Source organism: Scatophagus argus, chromosome 8, assembly GCF_020382885.2.
Source record: "Scatophagus argus isolate fScaArg1 chromosome 8, fScaArg1.pri, whole genome shotgun sequence".
NCBI classification, from domain to species: Eukaryota; Metazoa; Chordata; class Actinopteri; family Scatophagidae; genus Scatophagus; species Scatophagus argus.
In genome coordinates, this window is record NC_058500.1 from 7,457,335 (window position 1) to 7,484,957 (window position 27,623).

At 42.5% G+C, this 27,623-nt stretch overlaps 3 protein-coding genes across 3 annotated transcripts; 2 read left to right on the forward strand and 1 right to left on the reverse strand.

Annotated features, from left to right (window-relative positions):
- Positions 1-1,766: 1,766 nt before the first annotated feature.
- LOC124064047 (aquaporin AQPAe.a) lies at positions 1,767-8,610 on the forward strand. Its single transcript, XM_046398245.1, has 6 exons — positions 1,767-2,036; positions 2,506-2,697; positions 3,108-3,269; positions 3,377-3,541; positions 4,276-4,356; positions 4,904-8,610. Exons 1-6 carry the CDS (start codon positions 2,022-2,024, stop codon positions 5,117-5,119), a joined length of 831 nt encoding a protein of 276 aa, XP_046254201.1. The 5' UTR covers positions 1,767-2,021; the 3' UTR covers positions 5,120-8,610.
- Positions 8,611-9,250: 640 nt separating this feature from the next.
- Positions 9,251-10,538, forward strand: mipb (major intrinsic protein of lens fiber b). The gene is made up of 4 exons (XM_046396810.1): positions 9,251-9,610; positions 9,922-10,086; positions 10,167-10,247; positions 10,353-10,538. Exons 1-4 carry the CDS (start codon positions 9,251-9,253, stop codon positions 10,536-10,538), a joined length of 792 nt encoding a protein of 263 aa, XP_046252766.1.
- A 2,539-nt stretch (positions 10,539-13,077) lies between these two features.
- On the reverse strand, positions 13,078-27,438 carry rbm38 (RNA binding motif protein 38). Its single transcript, XM_046397415.1, has 4 exons — positions 26,911-27,438; positions 25,237-25,360; positions 23,336-23,390; positions 13,078-14,661 (listed from the first exon to the last, which is right to left on the reverse strand). The coding sequence occupies exons 1-4, from the start codon at positions 27,130-27,132 to the stop codon at positions 14,310-14,312; spliced, it is 753 nt and encodes a 250-aa protein (XP_046253371.1). The 5' UTR covers positions 27,133-27,438; the 3' UTR covers positions 13,078-14,309.
- Positions 27,439-27,623: the final 185 nt, after the last annotated feature.

Genomic DNA, 27,623 nt, shown 5'->3' on the forward strand with positions numbered 1-27,623 from the left:
GATGCTGAAATGCGACATATAATTTCAAAGTAGAGGATGTAGTCTGATCTTGTTGTCCTGGTCCTGTGTGCTCACTAATGGTCCCTTTCTCCTATAATTGATATGAAAATCACGCTGCGCAGCAGTAATGGGTGCCAGGTGCTCAGTACACGCCAACGCACTTTAGCCCAACTGCAGACAACACGACAACGCCTTTATATTATATTATATTATAACTCTTGTATGTATACAGTAAATGTTGATAAGGCAGGTGATAATGTCTGTTTTGTCTGTTTTGACCTCCCTGTCAATGGCTCTCACCCCAAAACCCATTTATTTGAGTACATATTTCAGTCTACAGTCATGCTAGCAAGTCATGTGAGGTTTCATCGGGTAAAATGGTAATCCTAACATGACAATGCTAACATGTAGACTTTTACCAGGAAAAATATTTAACCTTCTTCGTTTAATGTACAACCATGCTAACATTTGATAATGAGCATTAAACACAAAGGTAACCATAAAAAGTATAGGACCAACATAAATTTTAATAATGATGATTTAACAATTTAATGATGGAGCTAGAGGAAAAGTTGGGGGGATTCAACCTGAGAGCAACATAAACGTGTGAAATAAATGTCATGGCAATTCATTTGATAGTTGTTTTGATATATTTAAATCTAGACCATATGGACCAGCAAACCAACTTCAGCATCCACAAAGCCATGTGGCTAGCTTAGCTAAAACTGGGTCATAAATATGTGGTTTCATTTAAAGGCCCAGTAATTTCCTTAAATGAGCGCTGTAGTTTTTTGAAAACATTGCTTAAAAGTGAGTGAACTGTACAAATACTGGGGACAATCTTCTGATGTGATCTAGTGAGTATTTGCAGCAACAGGATTGTGTATGAGGGATAAACTCACAGCAGCCATTTTGACATGAAATAGCCTTTTGGTAAATGACCTACATTTGTATCATGCTTATAATGTGATCAAGTCATTTCAGTCTTTTTCCATAAGTGGTTCCATGATTTTGTGTCCTCACATGAGATGCATGATATGGTCTTTTTTTCAGCCTGCAAACCTATCGATAACCAATGATTACCTCCTTCTCATGGCCGATATAGATAACGGATTGTTTCACATTTTTTGTAATTATAACCTGTGATTTTTACACACTTGAGACTAAGAAAGACTAAATTGTAGCGAGCAAAGATGGAGTTGGGGCACCCTGGTAGCTCACCCAGTGCATGTCATCTCCTCTCTCTCTATTTTATTCCATGTCTTACTATCAAATAAAGAAGAGATGCAAAACAAAAAAACAACCTTGTGGAATATGTATGATGCAAACTGCAATTATGTTGTCTTCCTCTGTGTGGCTCAGTCCAGGTACAGCAGTTTGACTACCACTTACTTCACACTTGTAGATGTTGCACTTCTTCACCGCGGTTTGACTTTTTGTGGGTCCATTTGCTGGATATGATTTAATTAGAGCCAATAAATAGGCAATAAGATTGGCCCCAATGTGTCTACATCGTGCATCCCTAGTCCTTGCTGCAATTTTTCAATCATTCATCTAGACATTGTGCCCCTGAAGTGGCTACAATCACTTCAGCTTGAAGATAAGTGAAAGGCTCTTAGTAGTTTTCTGAAGATGTATTAAATTGCTCAAGGTCGGAAGAAAGTGGAAGAAATTCAGAGGAAGGAAAGAAAACATTCACATACAACCTTGGAGAGACATATTTCAAGAGCTTGCGCTGACTAATGTTTGTGCAGAGGAAGCCTCGATAGGGCCTGAGGTGTGGGGTAAGGAGAGGGTGAAGAGAGAGAGAGAGAGAGAGAGAGAGAGAGAGAGAGAGGCGGAGGCTGTTTTCATCAAAGGACCTCTCAGATTCTACAAGTTAATGAGGGATGTAGCAGAGACCCTGAAGCCCTCAAATCCTGACAGCTACAGACTGACGGACGGACAGGCTGAGGGACAAACAGACCTACACAGGGAAAAAAAAAAAAAAAACCTGAGGAAACATACTCACTGAGTTGGAAATGACGTGGCGTGAGGTAAGCATCTTATTTTACTGACTTAGTGTATAAATCTCTCATTATTTCCAAATTTAAACAACATCGTTTTCACCAAGGAGTGCCTGTGTTTACTAGCAGTTTGAACTGTTTTTTTCACTCTGTGGAAGGCCAGATTGTTTGGAAGTGTTCTAATTTGGGAACAACTGGTGCATTTTTATGTCCATTTTTATCAAGAACACATGAAGAGGAATGTTACAGTTTTGAAATACGAGTAAATACATGGAGTTGACTTGTTTGTGCTAGACAGGACGATTGTGTTTTTAAGACCACTTGTGTCATCTTTTACAGTCTTTGACAGCATTAGAAGGTATAAGAAGAACATTGACATAATTTTGAGAACAACCGTCGTCAGTAGTTTGAGTTTGAGCGAGAGTTCATGTTTTCTGCTCTTCAAAAAGGATGAACTAAATATCGGCCATCTTTGTTTATGTCCCCTTTCTCTGAGGAGCTACGCAGCCGGCAGTTCTGGCGTGCCATGTTGGCAGAGCTGCTTGGCACCCTGGTGTTAGTGAGCGCCGTGTTGGGTGCCTCTGTGCCCGGGCCTGGAGAGGCCCCCGGGGGACCTCTTTATCCAGCAGTAGCAGTGGGTGTGGTGATTGTTGCACTAGCACACTGTTTTGGAGAAATAAGTGGAGCACAGGTGAATTTCTCATAGTCAGCTTAATGTCCTTGAAGTATCATTAAGACCACTGTGATTGATCGTATATGACATTATTAGTTTGTTAATACTCAACTGCACAGATGTATAAATATCCTTTAAGTGGTAGTTTAAACTACTTTATACAGTAAGTTGTTTAGTCCAGTGGTTCTCAAGATATGGGTCTGGCCCCCTCCAGAGGATCACCTTTTTGTTTAACCTTTTTTTTCTTGAAATATTGGATACATTTAGATCTTTGTGCCAAGAACAGTTATTTATACAAAACAATCTGAGAAGTTCAGAGGGGATGTCACTACTGGGGGAACTGATAATAAGGTTGGGAATATAGTTTGATCTGCAACAATACGTTATGTTTTATAAGCTTATTATGTTATTTATCTTCCTCTGATCAGGTGAACCCTGCAGTGACTCTGTCTCTGTTGGCCACTCGGAGGCTGGATGTTCTCAGGGCCCTCGTTTATATTGTTGCACAGTGTTTGGGGGCTTCTTTAGGAGCTGGGGCCCTCTACTTAGCCCTGCCACTCAAGACCACCGCAGACCACTTTGTCAACAGGGTCAGTTCTCAGGCTATTAGCGGCTTACTTTTTGCAATATATTACATCTTTCAGAATATTTCTGCCTTTTGAACTCCTTTCTCCTGCTTCTTTTTTACCTTGCATAGGTCCCTTTAGAGTTGAATGCAGCCCAGGCTCTGGGCATAGAAGTTTTGTGCACCTTCCAGATGGTCTTCACTGTGTTCTCAGTGGAGGATCAGAGACGCAGGGAAAGCCCAGAACCAGGAAACCTGGCCATTGGATTAGCACACTCTGCTGGAGTGCTAATAGGGGTAGGAGGGACTTTCTTCTTAGTTTTAATGTCACTAGATCATTAACTCGATTTCTAGTTGTGTTTATTTTTGACAATTAAACCCACCAGAGGTTTGATTCTCCTTGCACAACACTGCCCAAACACTACAGCTTTGGATCAATAGCCCTAGTTTGACATCTGTGGCTGATCATTGTTTTAAAGAAAGGTCAGCTTCACTGTGTCACCATAATGTTTTCTGGCCATCATTCAACACTATAACATGGGATTGGGAGGGAAGATTGTGACCATGTTTCACATATGGGCAGATACCATCTAGATACAGTCTCTAAATGAAGGCAGCGTGTTTCTTATTGGAAATTATTTACTAGAGTTGTCAAAAATACTCTTAAATACTCTTTTTATTATATTTCTTCAAAGTCTTCACTACACATATGAGTTTGGACAGACATGGATGTACACTGCAACTTGTCTGTGGGGCAATAATTCCAGTCTTGAGCTACAGCAGCTTAGTCTAGTGCTGGGGTATTTGTAAATATAAGCATAAAAGACATTATGGGATATGCCATTCTAAACAACTGTGATGTAAACTGTGATGTGCTAAGATAAGACAAAGGAGAAAGATACCCTGTGAGAATAGTGAACTGTATGGTCACGTTGTTGGAACTGAAAACCCAATAAAAACCCAATACAAATAATCCAGTAAATAATAAGAAAGTGAGAGCTTGATTTCTGTGGATGTTGTTTTTCTCTCAGGCACGGTTCTCTGGTGCAAGTATGAATCCTGCCCGTTCTCTGGGTCCAGCCATCATCACCGGATTCTGGGAAAACCACTGGGTGAGAGAGAAATCTGCCCCGATGAAAACACTTGTCCAACTGTCCAACTGACTTTTCTAATGCTGATTTATAATTGTTGTCCAATTTAGTCAGTGTTGATTGAATTACACGTAATGGTAAGTAAAGTACAATACTTGAGTATTTCTGTTTGGTGCTATTTTACTTCTACTTTTTAATGCATTTTATTTACCTGACAACTGTAGTATAGTACTTATATAGTTATTTCAGCTAAAGATTTTACAAAAAAAAAAAACATATGATAAGAAGCTTTGTTTGGTGTTTGATCAAGTCACCTTTTTACTTGTAACCACACATGAAAGAGTGTACACACTAGCTGGTTACACACAAGTGCATCATGGTTTAATATCATATTTTTGTTTGTCAGTCATTGGTGCAATTTTTCTACAGAACAAGGACTTTTACTTTTGGTACTTTTCAAAAACTGCTAGTATCTAAGAATAAAATTCCATACATTTTTTAAAATTTAATTTGCATTATTGCACTGGCACTTCTACTACTAACCAGTTCCCCCTTTGCCTACCTGCAGGTTTATTGGATCGGACCAGTGCTTGGTGCCATACTGGCTGGAGTGTCCCACGAGTTCTTCTTTGCACGCAGTGCGTCTCGCCAGAAACTGGTGGCATGTCTGACATGTAGGGATATCGAGATTGTGGAAACTACCAGCATGACCGGATCATCGCTGTCCACAGTCACACAGAACGCCATGAGAGCAAAGCAGGCCAACAAACAAGAAAACAACTGAGGACACATGCATTAAAAACACACGTACAAACTTACATTCTACATACATTTTGGTAATGTTTGTAATGTTACAGTGATTCATCAGTTCATCTGTCATGTTGATCAGATTTGACTGTAACAAAAGGGAGCAATATTTATGAAAATATGAATAGATTCTAATCCATTTAGAATTAATAACATATGGTGTAATCCCCTGCTGTTCCTGTTAAGTGTCTTAGAGAAAGACACTGAACCTAAAATGCATCTTGTGATTAATCTGCCATTGATTTTCTCAATTAATCATTTTTTTCTATTTTTTTTTTCAAGAACCAAAGATGAAATATTCACATCTTGTTGTGTTTTTGCATTTTCTTCCCGTCAATTAACCGACTATTCATCCTGGCGCTGTAAAAATGGGTGCTGCTTTGAACAAAAGAATCTGGAAAACGATAGTAAAGTACAATATTTCTCTGTTACAAGTAGATGCTCTGAATTGTACATGTAGAAACATATTAGTGAAGAATGGCGTGAGATTATTCATGCACAAAAATCAGTCAAAGTATGTATACTTTGCTTTAGATATTGTCGAAAGGTCTGCCCGTCACTGTGGTGAAACAAAGTCTTTATTTTAGTGGATTTCTACCCCAAAGCAAACATATTTTTAGTTGGAAATGGAATCACACTAAGTAGCAGGATAACTACAGCTGAAAGATTAATGTGGCTGAGTGAAAAACTATGTTATTATCTTAGAAAACAGTGGGGAATATGCAGAAAAGCGCAAAATTGAAATAATTCATCTACTAAGTGTCACTACCCGAAAACTACCTCCAGTGACCTGTGAACGGAAACAGTTTAAAATCAAACTATCCCTGGCTTGTTTAACAGTCACTGACAGATGACAGACATTTATGGAATGATGGTAAAGGCTAGATATTGATAGCTAACATTAGCTAACATTAGCCACGGTTTGCTACTGGTCGTTCCTGACTAGATGAGGGGTAACAGCAAAACCCAGAAGTGTATGTACTTGAGTCATGGTATGTTTTATCACTCATGAATCCCACTTTTTTCCCACTTTGTTAAAGAAAGAAAGTATTATTTCTTCATTTTAAAGTTACATAGTCTTGTTTACATAAGCTACATCATCTGCAGGTGTCCAGTGGTGTCCATTATTTTCCAAGAAATCACAGTAAATGTTAAACTTGCATGTCACAAGGTGACAAAGGGAATGTAAGTTTCAAGCAATGTCTGTGTTCACCTAGAACATTTCAGTGAATCATTCTTTCATTGTTCTTGCACTGAAACATTAGTAGCACTCTGGAGATTCACTGTGTTCTATGAATTCTGGCTAAAATGAGTCTTTGCTGTTATTATATTGCACATGTGAGGAGAAATTAATGTGGAAGCTGCATTTTAAAGGGGGTTATTGGGACCTTTGAGGTCCTGGTTGCTTGTCATAAAGGTGTAGCCAATAGTGCAAGATTCTGTATTGTTAGTTTCACATTTGCACATCATTAGAATATATAATGGGGGCTCATTGAAAACCAGCTGAAAAACACCCTTATGTTTGCCATTTTCAGTTGCATCCTGTGTCTCTGAATGCTTTGAAATGCTAAAAAGGCCCTTGCCCTGCACTGTGGGTTCAATGATGCTCTCAATCAGTCCAACATCTCTCTCATGTCTGTGCCTGTTAGCAGCCGTCTCTTCTCTGACGCTGGCTATTCACAGTCAAATGAACCTTCATACTTCTGTAATGGCTCTACAGAAAGAACACCTTCAGTGGAAATAAGCTTTGTAATTTAAATTTGTTAAAATGAGTCTACACGTGTGTCTATGTGTGTGTGTGTGCATGCATGTTTGGGTGTGTGTGGGAGGCCTTGCTTTATTTCGTTGTGAAACCTTTTTTCATATTTGCATGGATTTGGTATAAGTTTTGTCTTCTCTCAAAATATGTTTCGCATGTAATTTAAAGAGTCGGTTCACCCAGGTTACAAAAAACTCACACATTTTCTCAGTAACCTCTAGTGGTGTTTAGTCATGCAGATTTAGTTTTTGATATCCAACATACTTGATACTACTAGCGATAAGTATTTGTGTGGGGTTTTTTTTTAAATTTGGATTGATTGACCCTTTAAAATCAACATTTAATGTAATAAACAGTATATTTATCTTGTCATTTATTTGAATAATTGAGCTATAACATGCTGTGCACTGTATTAAAGTCTATAATAAAACCATTTTAGCAGTCATTGTAACTTGAATGCACACATGCTCATACGTAAACTATTCACTCACACACATCATGGACAATAGCTATTAACTGGCACATTGCTGCCAGCAATTTGCATTGTGTGTGTTCTTTCTAACATGTATAAAAGGGCGTTAAAACGGCAAGCTCAGCGATCCACATTCATCACCACCCCCCCTTGCCCCATAGTGATGGCTCTCGACTGGTCAGCGCGATGCCCCTGTGCTACTCAGTAACACCCCCCCCACACACACACCCTCTAACTCCACCCCACATCCCGGCTGCCCTGCTGCACCTCTCACTTTCCCCAACCACACACACAAACATTCTCACATAATGCAAACCTTTGCCGAGCACCTCCTAGAAACCCTGTCACAACAGAAGACACAATCTGCTGTGTTGTGTAAATCGTTGTTGGTTAATAGCTTCTGGCTTTGTTTTCACACATTCATTTTAAACTATTCCCGCTCCATTGTTGTTTATCTCCCTTGCACGTTTTTTTTTCACCTTCTGGTGTCTCCACTATGTGTCATTGGCTGTGAATGAGTGCCGTAATTGCTGTGAGGTCTGAGGCAATGTCAAGTTCAGGCCTTCCTCATAATCACAGGCCTCTGTGTGCAATGACTGCTGCCAACACAAAGGAACATTTCTTTTTCTCCTCATAAAGATTACTGGTTATCTTTGTCAGTCGTTGGAGGAAATATTCACTCCAGAGCAATAAACAGATGCAATAAAAATGATCACAGGCTTTATCTGTAGCTTTAGCATTCAATATAGCAAATGGAGGACAATGCTTTGTTAGCTTTGAAAATGTATTTTTGTATTGTCTCTGCTCATACGTAGCCCACATGCTTGTTACAGACAATGGTTTCACGGGATCAGGCATTTCAATGTATAGGTCAGTTCAGCACTGTTAGCTTTGGGCACTTCCGTGCGGGGCCCCAACTGTATTCTCTGCATGTGTGTATATGTGTATGTGTGTGCATCTTTGTGCATGCATGTGCGGTTTCAGTCCTTGTCCATCAGCATTTATGTCCCCGATTATGAGTTATGATATGTCAACAGATGACATACGCCCTAAAGAAAACTTTCTCCTCTCAGCTCCAGCTGCTCTTTGCTGTGGTTGTTCCTCTTTGTTTCTCACTTGCCCCTGAAAATAAGTACTTCCTGTTGTCTCTTTATCTTTAAAATCGTTGAACCTCCCAATAAATATCTTCCATAGATTTGCACTCCTTCTTGTCTTATCTGTTTCTCTTCTCAGAAACATTGCCTCTCTCATACATTGCCTTTTGGTCTCAGTTGGTTATAGGGGGCAACAGGGGGGTTAGGTTTGTTTGATTTAGAATGTCCAGCGCTGCTACCCCCCTTTCCATGGCCCTACAGGGGGATTATGGCGTCACCTGGGGCCCCTGGGGGGGTATTATAAAGCCCCTGTCTGGCCCTCTCCCCTCCGTCAGAGAGGCTAAAAAGTCCACCGGACACTCTGTCTATCCCCGTTTCTACTTGAGAAACACTCCTTTAGCATTGATGCCCACCTCCTCTTGACAACTCATCCCACCTGTGATCTCCACCCATACTCCCACATTATCTCACACCTATGTCTTTGCGACAGGTGGACAGAGGTGGCAAGCGAATGCAGCTGAGTTGACTTTACCAACCCAGTTCACGGCTTGGTAAAGATCCGTTGAGTGGATTCGTCTGTTGACGTTCTGAAATCCTGTTTTGTCTTTGAACTGACTCTCTGAGTGTTTTTGGTCAGCCGAGTTAGCTGACTTTGAAAGGGAGATCATTTTTTGTTATTTGTGGCATCTGAAGAGGACCGAAAAGGTATATATTTACCTTTGCCAGACCCATCCTGATTTGTTTTTAAAGAATCTGGTGGAGAGCCTCAAGTGAACATTCACCATGTGGGAGTTCCGGTCCATGAATTTTTGGCGGGCGGTCTTTGCAGAGTTCTTCGGGACCATGTTTTTTGTGTTCTTCGGCATGGGTGCTGCGCTGCGCTGGACCACTGGGCCTCATCATGTCCTTCATGTGGCCCTGTGCTTTGGGCTAGCAGCTGCCACCCTCATCCAGTCCATTGGTCACATCAGCGGCGGCCACATTAACCCTGCCGTCACCTTTGCCTACCTTGTTGGCTCACAGATGTCTCTTTTCCGCGCCATTTTCTACATAGTCGCCCAGTGCCTGGGTGCTGTAGCTGGGGCTGCTGTGCTGTATGGGGTTACACCTGGAAACATGAGAGGCAACATGGCGATGAACACGGTAAGACTGCAAAATGACCTTTTCAGAAAACAAGTATAGCAATGCTGGGTAGGTCCTTTTCATCCATGGGATACATGGCATGCATTTTAGGGTTTATAAGTTTGGTCAGTCTGGTAAGATGGATTACACCAGTGGTATCTGCTCAGGTTTAGTTCAGTATGTATGACCAACCAGGCCACTGAAGGCATGGTTTAAAACTCCAGAAAAACCAAATGCCACATATTCAGTATTCAGTAACTATTAACTCACATTTAATACAGCTCTCCACAAATGTCTTTAATTTATGTAAATATGTTTCTGTGTATCACCAGCTGCAACCTGGCATTAGTCTGGGAATGGCCACCACTGTCGAAGTTTTCCTCACCATGCAGCTTGTGGTGTGCATCTTCGCTGTGACTGACGAGAGGAGAAACGGACGCCTGGGATCTGCTGCCCTTTCTATCGGCTTCTCTGTCACCATTGGACATCTCATGGGGGTGAGGCACATGGAAACATAGATATTATAATATCTAAATATATCGTGACGCAATACACTAACAAGTGTCTTGTGTTGTAGATGTACTATACCGGCGCTGGAATGAACCCTGCTAGGTCCTTTGCCCCTGCTGTGCTCTTCAGGAACTTCATCAACCACTGGGTAAGTCCTGCAATCACACTGAAGACATCAACCTCAGCAGGAAGCACAAATAACTAAACAGTGTTTTAACTGATAAATGTTAAAGCTGACACTTTCTGTCCGCAGGTGTACTGGGTCGGGCCTATGATAGGAGGTGCCATGGGCGCCCTCCTGTATGATTTCATGCTGTTCCCACGCATGAGAGGCCTGTCTGAGCGCCTGGCCACACTGAAGGGCAGTCGGCCCCCCGAGAGCGAGACCCAGCAGGACACCCGCGGGGAGCCCATCGAGCTCAAGACGCAAGCCCTATAAACCTGCCCCTGCCCCCTTATCCATCTGGGGCCAAGGGATGAGGGACAAGGCCCTGAGCTACGCCGACCCCACCTCCAATGCCCCCATGCCTTCATACAACATCACACAAGACTAAATCAAATACTCACATCTAGACTAACACACGATGAGATTATTCAAGTGCCACTGTAAAAACCGACACACGAACAGGTTCACAGCTTCTAACCTCAACATACAACAAGATTCCTCTACCCCCAGTACTCACTCTGTATTCTGAACTGGACATTGCGTTTTTTGATAAATGGTGACCAGAGCCCGAACCAGCAGCCGCCTCATCTACCCCTTGCCTGCCTGCTTCCTCCTCCCAGTCAGGCTTTTATCTGAGACTCGGAGTGTGGAAACCCTCAATTTGGGCAGAGGTTTAGGGAGGAGGTAGGATTTGGAATGGGTAGGGGGATTGAAGGCAGGATGAGGGTGAATGGGGATGTGGGTATGATATGAGAAGGGTAAGAGGGCATGGGGAAGCCGAGGGTGGAGTAAAGGGTTGGGGGTTGGGGTTTGGGTAGGGTAGAGAGGGCAACACTCTGGGTTTGTGGTCGTTTCAAGTTGGGTTAGACCAGTGAAGATGGGCATGCTTTTAATTATTCATCTGAATTTATCTCCATTTTAGTTATTTCTTTTTTAGTTTCATTTTGTTTTCTGCACTTCAGACACAAGATGTGGATGTATGATACCATTAGATTTTACCAGGGTTTCACTATTTTCAATCACTACATTTTATCTGTGGGTTTGTGTTTGTGTGGATACCTCTGCAGCATGTGTGCGCAAGTGTGTGCCTGAGAGTGAGCGTGTGCATGTGTGTGCGCCTGCCTGTGCGTATGAGTGTGTTTGCAAGTGAGTGTGTATATGTGTGTAAGTGTGCGATCGAGATTGCAGACACAGTCATTTTTATTTCGTTTTATTTTTCATTACCGCTCTCCTGTTTCGTACCATTAACTGTGTTCATTTTGTCATCACTTTTTAAGACATGATCATTTCTCCTCCCCTTACTGTGGTATTTGCTATGATATTCATTTTTACATGAACCATCTGCTTTTTTGTTCTGAACCAGCGCAATCCAAAGGAAATGTTGTATCCCAGACTTTGATAGTGGGTCTGTTCAGTGCAGATCAGCTGTGCAAGCTTTACATTGAGTCTCCTTTTGCCATTTGATCCTTACTGGGAGCACAAGGCATTTCAATAAACATTTCAATGATAATAAACATAAAAACTTCATACAAGGTTTGGGTCATTTGTGCTTATTTAAACTTTGCAATTGGCAGGAATATGGGAAAATGTCAATTGCAATAAAAGTCTGGGCCAGAAGAGGGCGAAATGAACACATGTCAGACTCTCACATTTAAAATTGGAATTAGTTGAAGGAATCTGAATGATTTTTGGACAAAAATTAATCATAAAAGGCAAAAGTTCAGACTGGTGAGTGTGCTTTAAGAAAAATAAGGCTGATGATGTTGTGAAGGGAGGGGTTGTTTGCGTAAGATAGGGTTTACCCATAGGCGGACTATTGCTGCTGTTTGATAAGAGGATAAGTTCAAAACTGACAGGCTACATTTATCTTTCACTGTCTTCCGCTGTTGTGCATCACAGCTGATAAACTACAGTATGACTCCACCTCCAAAGTCCTGACAAACAAAGACATTTACAGTGTAATTCTTGTGATACTCCATGTTTTTCTTTGACAAATCGTATAACAAGATCAAAAGAACAATGAATTTATTCTGCTAGTGTGTAGTCAAAGCCTGATATATATTATTTCTCTGCGCCATATGTATGGATTCTTATAAAAACAATCATCAGTTGAGCATATTATTGCACTGGTTCATATGTTCCTTCATTATAATGAAGTTTGGCACTGTAGTTTATTTCGAGTAGATCCCAAATAGATCATCCTGCAGTCTGCAGCTGAAAACAGTTACTCTTGTTTGAGAAACACTTTCTAAAAACTACAGTTCTCTGTTGTTTTAGGATACCTGATACTTATTTGGCCTAATAAAGGAAACCAAAGATTTGTCTTCAGAAGGAATGAATGGACTTGGGGCTGAGAGCCAGACAGGTGAAGCTGAAAAGTGCTGAGAGACAAGAAAGTCTGTCTGTGGCAGTTCTGGTTCTGACAGTTACAAAAATACAGAACATCAATCACCTTAAATATGTGTAAAATATATGCAAAAAGTGTTAGCTTTTCACAGAATTAAAATATCTATTGAACTTAACTAGCATAAAAATGGGAAATGAGGCCTGACTCTGGCCAAATGAGGGAGCAAAATCCACGTCACAGCATTTCTATAGCTCATTATTATATTACATTATTATGTCTTGCTGGACTTTTTGCAGGGAGGAGGTGCTGGGAAACATGTGGAGCCTCCTTGCCAAGAAATAGTGACTTTCACCTCAACACTTCTACCAGTTCATCAGTAAAACATCTATTAGTTATTTGACTCATGTGTGACTCATTCATATCTCTCACAATTACTGTAATTTGACCACACTCAGAAAACAGTAGCATGTTTGAGAAATATTCATTTTATTTTGCATATTTGTTTTAAATGTGATGTATGGCTTTATGACTACTAAGGCGGTGCCACAGCACCGTGAGACTCCAGTGTCATCGCTAAAGCATCTGTCTGTTTTCTGCAGCTGGGGGGAAAAAAAACCAAAAACAAAGAAACAACTCTGACCAGTACAATGGGCTGGAAAAGGAGCTCGGTCCTGACACTGGCGTATACTGCATCGCTCTATTTCTCTCACTCACACAAACACACAGAAACAAATACGCTCATACTCAGTAACAACATACATCTTGACACCTACATCCATACACATGTACTTGATATGTATTGACAACTTTGTAATTTAGGTATCAGAAAACTGAACAGACCAGACATTCCAAAAGTTACAGGTCAAAAACAGTCAAATGAGCAGCTGCAGGAATTTCACGTAATGACTACTGTGTTTTAAGTGTTAACAAAATCGTTCTCTGGGTAATGTTTTAGCAGTAGAAATACAAAAACAAAATACCAGTGTTGTCTACCTTATTCATCCTTTGTCATCTTTATTGCATATTCTGTTAAACTGTGATTATCACCGTGTAATGACTTGCCAGTTGTAGATAACAGGAACAAAAGGGAACACGCAGCCTTTTTTTTTCTCAACTCAAATGAGAGACTAATGAAAATGACAAACACAAAGTAGACCAGGTAGAGAAAGAAAGAGATCTCTAAGGCCATAGACAGAAAGGTAACCTTGAAGAGGGAGGTAACTGGATCTGCGTTTCTGAAAGAGGAACTGGCTCTCAGCTTGGCTAATATCCAGCATTCATCTCAGTACTTTTTGGGGAAACTGCAGCCGCAGCATCATGTCAAACAGATGTATTTCTCATCGTCTTTACCCATCCACTGTCCAGGACTCAGCCCGCGTCCAGCCTCAGGTGGAGGCTTAGGGGTAAGAGAGGAACGTCCTGAAGAGATGTCATCTCATCCCAGTCCCTGACTTCTTATGAAAAACATTCAGATCGTATGCTGATGACGGTAGCAATAGAACATTTTCATTAACTATTACAACAATAATATATAATATATGTATTTATAAAAACTGAAATGAGAGTGCTTTCTTAAAGCCCTTTTGATTACATCACACTCTCTTTCGGTATCCAGTCTCATCCTGATGATGTCACAGGTCAGCAGTCGTGCTGTATTGAATCATCAGTTCGGCAGCTCCAGCCCCAGTAGGAGCTGCTCACTGCATGCGGTCGGGCTGGTGCACAGGGTAGTGGAGGAAGGCCTGAGGGGCTGCAGACATGGTGGTGAGTGCAGCCAGAGGAGGATGGATGGCTGCCGGAGGGGTCGGGGATGCGGTGAGTGTGGGCGCTGGAGTGCCCGGGGAGAAGCTGTAGCTGAGGTAGCCAGTGGCGAGAGATGGAGAGGGGGTGTAGGGGTACTGCTCCAGTCCTGTGGGGGCATATTGGCTGTAGGCGGAGTTGTAGTCCAGGTAGGGGGAGGCGAGCGCTGCTGCAGTGGGGCTGAGCTGGGACTGCAGCACCAGGCTGGGCTGGAGGACGGCCTGGGGGTAGACGTACTGCTGGGCGAGCCTGCACAGACATGGGAACAAGAGTTAGGACTGGAGATTAGAAAAATCATCAGCAACAACTTTGATGCTAGATAGACATGTGCGCCTCATATTTTCCTTTTTGTTAGTATTTATAATGTTTTTCTAATGTATGTATTTAATGCATTTTCAGCGGGTAGGCCTCTGGGATCTTTCTTTGTCCCATTTTTTGGATCATTTTACTTTTCTCTGTCTATACCATATAATTATATGTGCCAAAATTATGCTAAGCTAAGTTCTAAGAATGACAGAAGTGTGATTTAGAAGAGTATTAACATTACATTAGAAGCAAATTATACACACAGGACTGACCACATTCATATCTGTGTCTGAATATCTGATATCAGCAAAATGTGCTTGATGTGTTTTCAGAGCCTTCCCTTGGTGTTCCTCTGTGCTCTGATATAAACAACAACAGTAACCTGAGACAGATGCACACGGTCAGCGCCAGGAGCCGCATGTTTTAACACAAACAAACATACAGCGGTTTCTTCAGTAACTGCTACTACGAGCCCTATGAAAGCATCGGCCTCCCTCTTTAAGGACAATCATCAGCACTGCTGCCTTAAAATAGACATTTTCCCTTGTGTTTAAGTTTAATTAGCACACTGGCTGAGAAACACACGCTTTGTTCCAAATGAAATATCACCCATTTAAATAAATGAAACGCTAAATCACAATTTCTTTTATTGCTGAACTGAATAATTGATGTTTTTTTTTGTTTGTTTTTTGTTTTTTTTTTGTTCTACAGTGTGGTCTCTGAATTGAATGCCCGCAAACACACACACACACACACAAAACCTGCCACAACAGATGCATTGTACGAGACTGTTGATACTCGGAGCCACAGCAATAATGAGAGAAAAAAGTGCTCTACTGTCCTCCTGTATTCAGTCATGCCCTTGCCTGAGGCTGCCCACTTAACCTGAACTGCCTCAGTTACATCTGGCAACAGCAACAGCGATCATATCACAGGAACTAGGTTATGCTGCTGTGCTTAAGTAGAGAGAACAGAACATGACAGTATTTAACACTTAGACTTCCGTGATCAGCGCCTACAGTGAAACCCATTAACCTGACAGCCACCTTGTCACTGAGACTTAATAGGTGATCAGAGCAGCCTGCCACTGCTGCTTACCCCTAAACAGAGCCCGAGCAGGGATCAGGTGTGCTTACACAAAAAACAGTGAGGCTGAACCTGTTTACACCCACTCTGCTGTATACACAACACACACAGGCACACACCAGTGTGTACAGTATGCCTGACAATATACTCCATGTCCACTTGATATTTTGATAGTTATTTAACCTCATTCAACTCTTCTAAATTCTTGTTAGATAAAACATTTTGTCTGAAAAGATCAATTTCTGTGTCTGTCTGTTTTAACTGAAGCCAAGCCAAACCATACGGACTTTGAGTAAGAAATTATGTATCTTAAGATGCTGTGTTGTTATTTATTTTTGATCTCTGAGTGTCTGCAAGTCTTCCTCTCAGGCTACGTGTGGCCTCAACAACCTTGAAGAAGATAAGGCAGGCAGACTGTATGTGGCCTGAGAGGTGAAATTCGGGGCATATGAAAACACTGAGTGTGTGTTAATAACTGAAGGGGGTTCAGACAGATGTATCAACATGTTTATCAGCTCCTCTTTTCTCACATCTAGATTTTGGCAGCTGGAAAATCACACCAGCGATCAAATCATCTCTCCAAATCGCGCTTCCACCTTAGAAAGCCTCACCACACCTCCGTGTGTTTCCTCTCCCTTCTTCAACAAACTGCATGGGGCCATTTTATATTAACAGGAAATGACACCGCAAATGTGCTGACAACTAAAAATTAAAATGCAACTTTGAAAAAGTCACAATGACGTCAACTGCTCACAAAGAGAAAGCAAAATGTTCTATTAAAGATTTAATACTTTCACATTCAAAGAGCATTTCTTGCATTTTCTAGCACGTGTACTTAATTTTGCACTTTCTTCAATACGGTAAAGACTAACATTGGATGCAGCCACACACCAGTGAAGCTTTAAAGCCCCTGAAAGTATTTTAGTCTTTTTTTAACCCATCAAAGATTTTAATCACAGAAATAAACACTCAAAATGTCAGTTGCTTTTCTTTTTTTTTGCTTTTTCAAATCATTGTGAGCCTCATCCCACAGCAAAAACAGAAACTCAGAAATCTCTTGGGTGACACACCTAAACTGTTTTAACTAAAAAAATTGCGTCCTCATGTAGGATACCATCAGTCGAAAAAGAAAACAGGTTTTCAGGGCATTTAAGTGAGATCTGCCAAAGAAAGCTACACCAAAGAGGATAAACACAAAGCAAGAATAGAAGTGGCATAAAACAATACATAAAACCAAGCAACAGCTGAAGCTCATGTTGCCCTGACCCTGCTGTATCCCATCTCTGCTCGCTCGCGCTCCATCAGTCTCTCGCTGAGCAGAAGTGCAGTGTCATTCCCACGGCTGTGTGCCGCTGCCTGCCTGCCTGCCTGCCTCCCTGCCTGCCTGCCTGCCTGCCTGCCTGCCTGTGCACCGGCCTGACTGATCCAATGTGACAGCGGCATCGTACGAGAGGGAGCTGCGCCTCGCCTCCCAGTGCTTGGCATCATCACTGGCTGTCAAACACACATTTATATATGTATGTATGTACGCACACACAGGAAACATGCAAATCTGAAAGAACCAAGTAAATTAGACACTCTTGTGTAGTTTTTGTTAAGAGTTACAAGTGTAAGTGTGTTTGTGTGTGTGTGAATGGGGGGGTCAGGCATAGCAGAGCTAATTGGCACAGCTGCATGGGTGCATGCTCACTAACAGACCCATGAGAGCAGAATAACCTCCACCGACTCCACTCTCCCTCCCCTCTGCGGGGTTTACTCCCTCAGCGCCAGCTTCCGCTGCGCTCCCCCTCACCGTCCTTCCTCAAAACCAGGCAGCAGGATAACAGAGATAGGATGTACTGAATAAAGCCAAAAAAGACCCAAAACATCTGCAGTTATTTTTTTCTTTGAGCTTCGAGGTTGAGAGTGGGAGGGAGAGGAGGAGGAGGAGGGAGAGGCTGAGAGGTGAAGGATCAGCCATCATATCCCTCATGCCTTAGGACAGTCACGCTTTTAATAGTCCAGATCGGGGATGTGAGGAGGGTGAGTCAGTCAAAGAGGCAGACACACACTCATGGAGATGGGCATACATGACCCTCCGTCCTCTCTCGATAAAAAAACACACACACACATACCCACACACACAGCTTGAGGGAGGGTGAGAGATAGAAAGGCCAACATCAATGCTGGACACTCAGCTCTAATGTCAGCAAGCAAGAAAGACATTTAAATTAATGTAATAATACAAATATGACTGCGTGATGTGGCGGATATGTGCATTTGGTAACATGTTTGCTGGATATTGTCATGGCAGTGAAAGTCATGATAATCTCGATGTGTCTCACATTGTGCTAAATGCGTAAACCCTAACATTCACTTGATGCACGTTTGTTGCACATCCAGCAAGCATTCAGAAACATCCAGTTCTGAAACATCAACAAGAAACTAAGCAAAGAAACAGCAGATGTTTTGGATTTGAATAAACTGTAATCGAGTTATGAGTAAGTGACTGTTTGTTCATATTTCTGCAGCTGCCTCACAGTAAAACACTTTATTTTAACTTCCCACATTAACAATTTACAAGAAGCTCCTAAAAACTTAATAATAATAAGTGCTTTATAAAGCAGTATTAGTCACACAGTAAGTCTGTGGACATTTATTAATGTCAACAACTAAAACCCCGAGTGAAGCATCTCTCTGTAAGGCAGTTGTAGTCTTATAACATGTATCGCTCACGGACCTTCACTCTCCATGACAAGTGACAAACTCCGATGCAAATCTCAGCTGCTCGGCAATAAAATATTGTAACGGTACGTTTCTGGACATTTCATATGAATCATATCAGCATTTTTACAATACAAATCCTATTATATTCTGATGACCTTGACCTCCTCAGTCGGTAAGCGAGACATCACTGTTCAAGACCTACAAAACCGGGTAATTTTAGCGCTCGTCAAGACATTTTCCAGTCATCTTTATGGCAACAAACCCAGATATTTTAATGAGATGCAGGGACGTTTTCCAGCTGTGTTTGTGGCGACATAATGAGATATCTTCAAGTGGATTTTGCGGCTAAATCTAACCAAAACTTAAGCAACATAAAAACAGAAAACGTGAAGCTGAAACGTAAAGTTTCAACATGTTTTTGGACTACATGTACAAAGTGCAATGCTAACATTTGTTCTGACGATTGGCTTGACAAATCCAGTCGGTGTACCTTTGAGTTATTTTTGACTTCTGAGGTTAAGCGTGAATTTTGAAACACAATATGTCGTCTTGAGTTTTGAACACATAAACACTTTAAACATATCCGCCTACGAACGACTCGTACATGTGCACGTAATCATAAATCGTTCCACATGACTGCAGCAACACCTAACCGTGTTCTCTCCCATTCGTTAACTGGTTGTTGCATGAAAACATTAAAAAAACACATCAACAAAGCACTAAAATTGGCGAGCAGGAGCTAAAAGAAAAAAAAAAAAGCTAAACACTTTTAACACATTTTGAAAAAGATCAAAATGTGTGTCATCTTTTAATAGACAACGGGAGCTTACGGTGCTATGAAAAGCTTCCAACATGACCTTTTTTTTTTATTATTGTTTTTCAAATTAGGTTTTTCATGTGACAGAAGGGCCTCTCCTAATTGGGTCCCCGGGTAAGAGAAATATACACCTGAGGGTTCTGCGTCTACCTAAACCCCTCGACAGACTGAGAGTGAGGGGGAGGAGGAGGAGGAGGAGAGGGAAGGACAGACCATTTAGAGGGGGAGGAAAGTGAGAAAGAAGAATCCAAGACGAAGAGAGAAAACAGTCAAGGACGTTAATGCATTAAAGGAAGTCGACATGTTGGTGTTTTGTGATCCACTGGTGTTTTACTCAGGAACATTTTTCACTCCAACGTAAATGAATTTCACACACAGAAATGAACTCCAGCGTCACGTCTGCCGCTGGCCCTAAAGCTTCACTGAACGCAGCCACGACTACACCCGGCCACAGGTGTGCTGTTACTCACCCCCCCCACCCCCCCTTCCTGCCCAGCCTCCCCCTCTCTTTTCCACTGCTTCAACAGGAAGTACCCTCACCACACCCCTCCACCTTTAACAGCCTCACCACACATCCCTGTCTTTCCTCTTCTTTCTTTATCTCAAATAATAAACAACACCGAGTTTTTTTGTTGTTGTTGTTGTTGTTTTTGCCAAAAAGAGAAAGAAAGAAAAGAATTTCACTTCTGCCAAGCAACAACATTGGGTGCTAAAGGCAGAGAGCAGGCAGCAGCCATGGGTGACAGATGTCCCCCCACACCCCCCACTCGAATGAGAACATCCCTCTCCTCCTCCTCCTCCTCCTCCTCCTCCTTCCTCCTCCCCAACTCAGCTGTACCTCAAAGCCACATTTGGCATCAGCCCGTCCTCTGTCCTCTTAAAACTTAAAGCAAACACAGCGAAGCAGCAGACAGAGTTGTGCTTTGTTTGAGTTTGTTATTTGCTGCCCACTGTGACAGACAGAAGCCATGTGTGAGTGTCAGACCCCGAAGCCCCCCTGGGAGTCTCAAAGTGGTGAAGACGAAGAAGGAGAAACAAGAGAAACAAAAGACCTGCAGACATATTTAGAGTTTACACTGAAAGAAACTGTTTGACATTGTGGCAAATGTTCTGCATTAGCTTGGTTTAGCAAAACAACTGGAAACAGCAGGAACAGCTGGCCTGGCTTTATCCAAAGGTAACAAAATCCACCTACGAGCTTCTCTAAAGCTGACTAATTAACACGTTTGACTCACATTTCAAGCAACAAGGCATAAAACTTGATGGTTCCAGAATTTTGAGATGGTTTGAGTTGATCTGCTATCAAAATCTTATTTGAAACTACATCTGGTAAATTCTATGAACTGGGGTCAACGGGAAGTCAGCACTGAGCGTATGAAGTGGAGATCAGCCAGATGTGACAAATGCACATGTTAATTTCTTTGCTAGTCAAGTATAAAATGTAGCGTTTAATGTCAGTTTTTTTAACCTTTATGTTTTCCTTTGAGTTTCATATCTTGATTTATATTTTATTCTTCAATGTCACCTTATATATCACCATCAAAACCAGCAGCCTGTGCCATATGTGTGAGTGCCTTGCATACACAAAAAAAACCCCCACATTGTAATAAATAAATACATAAATAAGCGCTAAATTTTAGCAACACAAACTGAAAAGGTTTCTGTTCCTTATCAGCTGCACAGGCCTGTTTTAAACCTGAACTACATCTCGAAGTTGTTCTTAAAATAAAAGTCCTTCGTTTTACTGAGAAATGTTTGAAAGTGACTGCAGTCATACTGATCATGTCAAAGACGCATCTAGCCTCAGAGCAGGGAGATCAGAGCTGGACAGCTGCACCCTTTGCTTACATGAAAAGTGAAAAACATAAAGATTTGACAGCCTGGATTTTTGTATCCCTCTTTAAAACATGTAATTTACGTCTACTTTGTAATCTTGAAGGATTAAACCCAAAAGGCTTGTCGGTTCATTCAAAGAGTCAATATTACAGCAAGAGATCTTGATTAGTTAGCGGCTTAATTTACATGTAGGTGGAGAGACAAACAACAACAGCTGTAATTTGACATAAAGAGGGTTTCCTGTTGAGAAAAAGCAAATTGCCATTCACTCAAAGAACAACACATTTTGCAGCTGTGCCATTCTGAGACCTCCTGAGGTTAAAGCTGTCTCAAAAATCAGTATCGCTTCTTCTTCTTCTACAACAGACTTTTCCCTAAATACACCATCAAACGACGAAACGGACTCAGGGTCACAAGGTGCATCATCCACAGGATGTTTGGTTAGATTTCTCCCTCAGAGTGTGTTGTGTTGACAAGGAAAGCAGACGAAACTAATGATTGAATGATTAAACCTCAGCCGTTCAGCATTGCACTTCCACAAAGATGTTTGACTTGTTAGAGATTTAAAAAAAGAAAAAAATGGAAATCAGGGAAGAGATCTATAAAGTTTTAGTTCCCTAGTGGTGATAGTGATTTTATGTTTTTTTTTTTACTGTGTTCTAATATATTATAGACTAAATAATTTACCGGTTAATCAAGTCATGACTGACAGGTTAAATGATAATGAATGTGTGCTTATTAAAACTAAGCAAAAAGGGCTGATTGGTTTCTTTTTCAGCCCAGCTGCTGCTTCATTCTTAAAATGTCACAAAATAGTGAAAAATGCTTGTCTGTCATTTAAAAGTTGTGGATTGTCTGACCAACAGTCCAAAAGCCAAAACAAAACCCACCAAACCCCCCACAGACACGGAGCTTAAACACACATCTGTTACAGACATCTTAATGCTTGAATTTGCAGGTGTTTCTACACTGATAAACAAAGTGCCACCCTTCTGTGTGTGTTTGCCTTAAGGGCGTGTTAGTTAGTTAGTCAGTGCGCTGACTGCTGATGTTTTTTTTCCTCTTTTGTTTCAGTTTGCGAGGTGTCAAAGCCGCTACTCTTCCTTGAAGCAGAGATTAAAAAAAAAAAAAAAGGTCTGCTGCAAAGGTCCGCCTTCACTGCGGGAGACTTTCAATCAACCCATCATCACTCATTCACAGACTCATCTGGGTCAGCCTCAATTCCCTCATCACTCATTCAGAAATTGAGGACTGCAATATTAATAGCACTCAGAACCGTTGAGGTTTTTAATGGACTTCTCTGGAGCGGCAGGATCAGAAGTCGTCAGCACGCAGAATGTCAGCGCGTTCTCCCAAACTCTACATCACGCGTATTCCTTAAACACACCTCTAAAACACTGAGGATCCAGTCCACTAAACAACAAAAGCAAGCAGCAACAGCCCACCCACAAACAGGTTATCCTCATCTAAAATCACCTAAACAACAGCTGAACACTGAATGCGTCAACTGAGCAACACCAGCCTCCTGGGTTCGCTCTACAGTCTGCAACATCTCTGGGACTGAGTCATCCTCCATGTTTCACCCAGGAACTGAGTCATTAAGGTTTCCTCGCTGCGTTCACACCGAAACTCTGGATACCGGAGGAGGAGGCAAGACGGCCGTCACATGTGGATTATGGCAAGTTTCCGAAACAGATGAAATGTCTCTGAAAAAAGCGAGATGAGAGACAACGGCAGCAGCGCATGTGTGTGTGTGTGCGTGATAAGAGGGGATGCAGGGAAGTTTGACTAAATGGCTTGTTGGCTCAGCGAAGCCCAAGTCATGCATGAGTGAAATCCAGAATTGAACTTCTCATGTGTTTAATGGACCAAAAAGAGAAAGAAGAGAAAACAGAAGATAAATCAAACCACAATACAAAGCACGTATAAATACAACAGGTCAGGGCTGAATGTGTCAAACATCATTTCCGCTGTGATGGCTTTTACTTTTCTTTCACACTGCAGAATGACACCAACTACCACTGCACAAGTGGAGGACAGGAGCTCACAAATGCCAAGGACAGAGGAGTGAAAGGTATTTGGTTGAGGAGGAGGAGGCAGGTGAGAGAGAGAAGGAGGCGGAGACATAAAGGTGGAGAGAAAGATAGAGATATTGATTCCTCTCTGTCTTACCCATATTGCCTCTGAGCCCACGTAGGATGGACTTGCTGAACTCCAACAGAGAGACCTGCAGTCAAAGGAAAGAGGCAGCGGTGAGGAGGGATATTTTAGCAGCGCAGACAACGAGGAAGAGAGACGGGCAGACAAGGACAGAGACGAGTCTCCCCCTCTCTGCTCGACTGTCTCAGATCTTAGCGTGTATATGTTGGTATCAGAGGCGCTGTGTTATTCCCTCAGCGCACGCACACACACACTCAACACGCTCGCACAAATAGTGATGCACAAACATCTGTGACCTCGCTGCCTCCAGAGTTCACCCAGGAATCAGCTGAGGCTGAGCAAGAAAGGAGAAACTTCATTTCAACATTCCTCCAGCTATTCATGCCTCTCTTATTTGTCCTTTTCCACTGCACTGCCGTGACTTCATCAGCACTCCTCTTTTGTTCAGACGTATGTCCAAACGCACATTTTCTCTCTTCCCCAGGACAAAGAGGAGACAGACACGCAGTTATTTCTTGCTCTTAACAGTCCCATCTCCTCTTTCTCTCCTTAGACCCCCGCCCTCCCCCTCTCTTATTCTCTCTGTACTCTCACACACAATAACAAAATACCAAGCGCTGCCATCTCCCATCAGCTGCATGCTTGGGGAGTTGCGTCGCAGCTCTGGCCCCGGAATAAGGACACACAGTCAGTTGTTGTTGTCGCCGCTGTTTGTCAATCACACCTACACTCGACGGTATTTCAGCCAGCGAGCTTGAAACCGAGCAGCGAGAGAAAGCTGCTGTCAAGGTCTGGTGTGCACCGAGACGTCGGAGAGGGGAGCGCCACGCATTTGTGCTGGTGGTTAACACTGAAAATAGCCCGGCGGCATAAAAGCTGTGCATTAACTCGAGTACACAAAGAGCGAACGTACAGAGGGAATGAGCAGAGACAGTCGGCTTAAAGGAGCATGCCAGCGGTTTTGAATGTTTCACTCCCACAAACCGCAAATTTGTACGCGTATTTATTGGTTTTTAGATTTATTTTCTTTCTTCCAGGCAGCTGTGGGTTTTCATTCATTTGAGAGCGGCATGAAAATGAACACGCGGAGGTGAACAGCGAACATTTAGCAGCCTTTAAGTTTTTATCAAAGTCGTCATCTGGAAACATTCACATAAATCTCTTCATGACATCCAAGTTGTTCGTCTTCTCGAACATGAATTAGTTTGTGGGTGCACAGCTTTACAATGTGACATTAGCATAAAGCGTCTTTCATCGAAAAACAGAAAACTTAAAGCTTACTGCGTTGGACTACAGCTATTGGGTCAGTTTCAAGCCTTTGCAAGCCATTGACTACCTGGAAGTTAGGACAGTAATTTACAAAACTATTTCTGGTTTTGGAAAATTGCTGGTAATTAAAGGAGGTAAGTCTGGGCCTCGTTTCACCAAATCTGCAACACGCAGGCTTAGACTTGCAGCGTGAGATAAATTTCATCACATTATGATGAACATGAGGACTTTGGTTTATTTTGAACCCACAGACACAATCATGCTGCCTTGAACACTCGCTAGCAGACTAATTCAACAGCTGAAAAGACTGAAATATGTTTCAATGGCTTTTGCTAAAGTGTCAAGCAGTTTTAGGGAAAATATTTTTGCATTTTTTTAAAAGCAAATATATTTGTGACCTCTTTTGAAAGATTTAGATTTTCAGCAGGAACCAACTGGCTTGGGACCCAAACAGGGAAGGGAAGTCAGAAAGCTTTCAGATATGAAAGCTTTGCTGGTTTTGATCTTTTTACAACAAACAGATGTAGAATATCGCCAGCCAGCTTTACCCTTTAGGTTAGCTATATGTTTGTAGGAATTTGGCTGAAACATGACCAAAAAAAACCTTCCCAGCTGATATCATCCTGCATTTCCAACACACTTACTTGTCTGCGAGCTGCGAGGTTTCGCTCCCAGGTAGGCCAGGTTCACGTTGGCCTTCCTGCCGTCGATGATGGGGTTCGCGTCTTTGCACGCCCGCTCTGCTGCCCCCCTGTCCACCATGGTCACCTGTTGACAGAGCCACAGCATTGCACTGATTAATATGGGTCTGACTAAACCCTTTAAGCTACATAATTGCATGTGAAAGCTTCTCTGTTCAGCCTGGATGGAGTAATTCCAACATGACTGCTCTGATGAAGCAACAGAACCAGAGCTGGGCAGCCCTGAGGTAGCTGCTGTCTTTGTCTCTCCTTGAATGATTCAGTCTTTTTTGCTGAATGTATGAGGAGATGCTGACTGCACTTTGTGAAGGCAGCAATCAGTGTGTTTTTTAAGGCTTCCGCTGGAGCTCATGTAGGAGGCAGATTTGGTTTTTTGTTGTTTTGGGTTTTTTTTTTTTTTTGCAGCCTGAACTGCCAAGAATGAGATACAGAAATCTACCTTGAGGGAGTGAGTTGAGGAGTGGGCAGATAGCAGTGGGAAGAAGTGATGAAGGTTAGGACACACACACACACACACACCAGTCAGACTTCATACTTATATGAAGCAAACTACAACTCCATTTCCAATAAATAGGAGACTGAAAGCAAAACTGTTTCTCCTGCTTTCGCTTTGCAGCATCAGAGGTAATAAACAAAAGCTCACTGAGGGTCATGAAGCCACTGCAGGGAATTAAGACCACTGATGAGAACTCAGGGATGAAATAATTAGTCTCTCCCAAAGCAGGAGAAGACGGCGAGCCTCAGTTGACTGGCTCACTGGCTACTAGGCAGGCAGAGATAATTCGAACTGCTTCGTGCCAGTCCAAAACACATGAATCCATTTTTTCTTATCTTTCCGTCTCCTGCTCTTTCACACACACAAACTCACAGTCACTTTTACAAACAGCGAAACCCATTGGGGGGGTTGGGCGGGGGTGGGAGGAAGTTAAAACGAAACTATAGCAGCCTTATCTTGCAGAGCCAACTGACATGTCACACCTCTGTGATCAAGGACCCCCCAACCTTCCAACACACACACCCCTCCCCCCTTTTCCTCTCAAACACACACAGCAGAAAGACAGACATCTGTCCACAGATGCAGAAGATTATTACCAACTCATGTGCATCCCTGTGTGCGTGTGTGCGCAGAAACAAGCACACACACTTTATCCTCTGCACGCACTCGTACCCGACACTGCTACGCTGTGTACTGTGTGTCTGCATGCCCATTTGTACGTTGGGGCTGCAGAGATAATTGATGACACCACTTATAAAAAATAATCTGCTTCTCATGCTCCAAGCATGTGACTGACTGACACCACCCGACCCACTGAGCATGTCCGCTGCTGAAACAAAGTGGCAGTGTGTGCAGCCTCCAAGGCCCAGAAGAAAAACCCTGCAGGACACTGATTAAAAAAACATATATAAAGGTTTTAAAAATACAATTATAGAGATAAAGTCGCTTTAAAGTCATTACCGGCAGCGACAGACGTGATTTTGAGTGGTTTTCTCTCCCTCCTGACTGTCCAATTAACGTCAGAGGCTGATAAGACCTTAATTAAAGCCCGTATTTCGCTCTACATGTGTCCCACTGCTCGTTTGTTCTACCAGGAAAACAACCAACTTAAATGAACTCACAAAGCCGTATCCTCTGGACTTGCCCGTCTGTTTGTCTGTGATTACCACCGCCTCGTCGATGTCCCCGAAAGTCTCGAAATATTTCCGAAGTGAAGCGTCGTTGGTGTGATACGGCAACCCGCCGACAAAAATCTTGGTGTAAGTCGTGTCTTTCTCCATTGTGGGATGCATTATTTCTAACGGAACCCCGGCCAGCTGGCCTAGAAACAGCGGCGAACTCATGCGGCTTGGAAATAATGACAAAACAGGAAGAATAACACAAAGGCAAACCACAGAGCAGCAGGATAACTTCGCGCTCCTCGGTCACAGAGCGGCTATGATAACGATAACAGCGCGTCCATTGCCAAACACGCAGCCTCCAGTTGCCTCACATACAGCCTTTGGATGTGGAGTCCTCCTGACAGGTGTCTGGGAACCTCATGTCTCCTGTCCCGGAAAAAAAAAGTCTTTAAGCCTCGGTAGGCGCGTCTTCTATGCGCCCACAGCGCCTTTGGTCCAATAGACGAGCGGTGCGTCTCTTCCATTGGCGCATCCCGCCTCCTGCTCCACCCTGCTACCGCTGCGCGCACACACACACACACACACACACACACACACACACACACACACACAGGAAACCCCCACTGAGCAGCTGAAATTTATCTGCCAATAAAACGTGGAAATGACTGAATCATTTGATATTTGCTGCAGTGAAGACACCAAACTCTATGGTA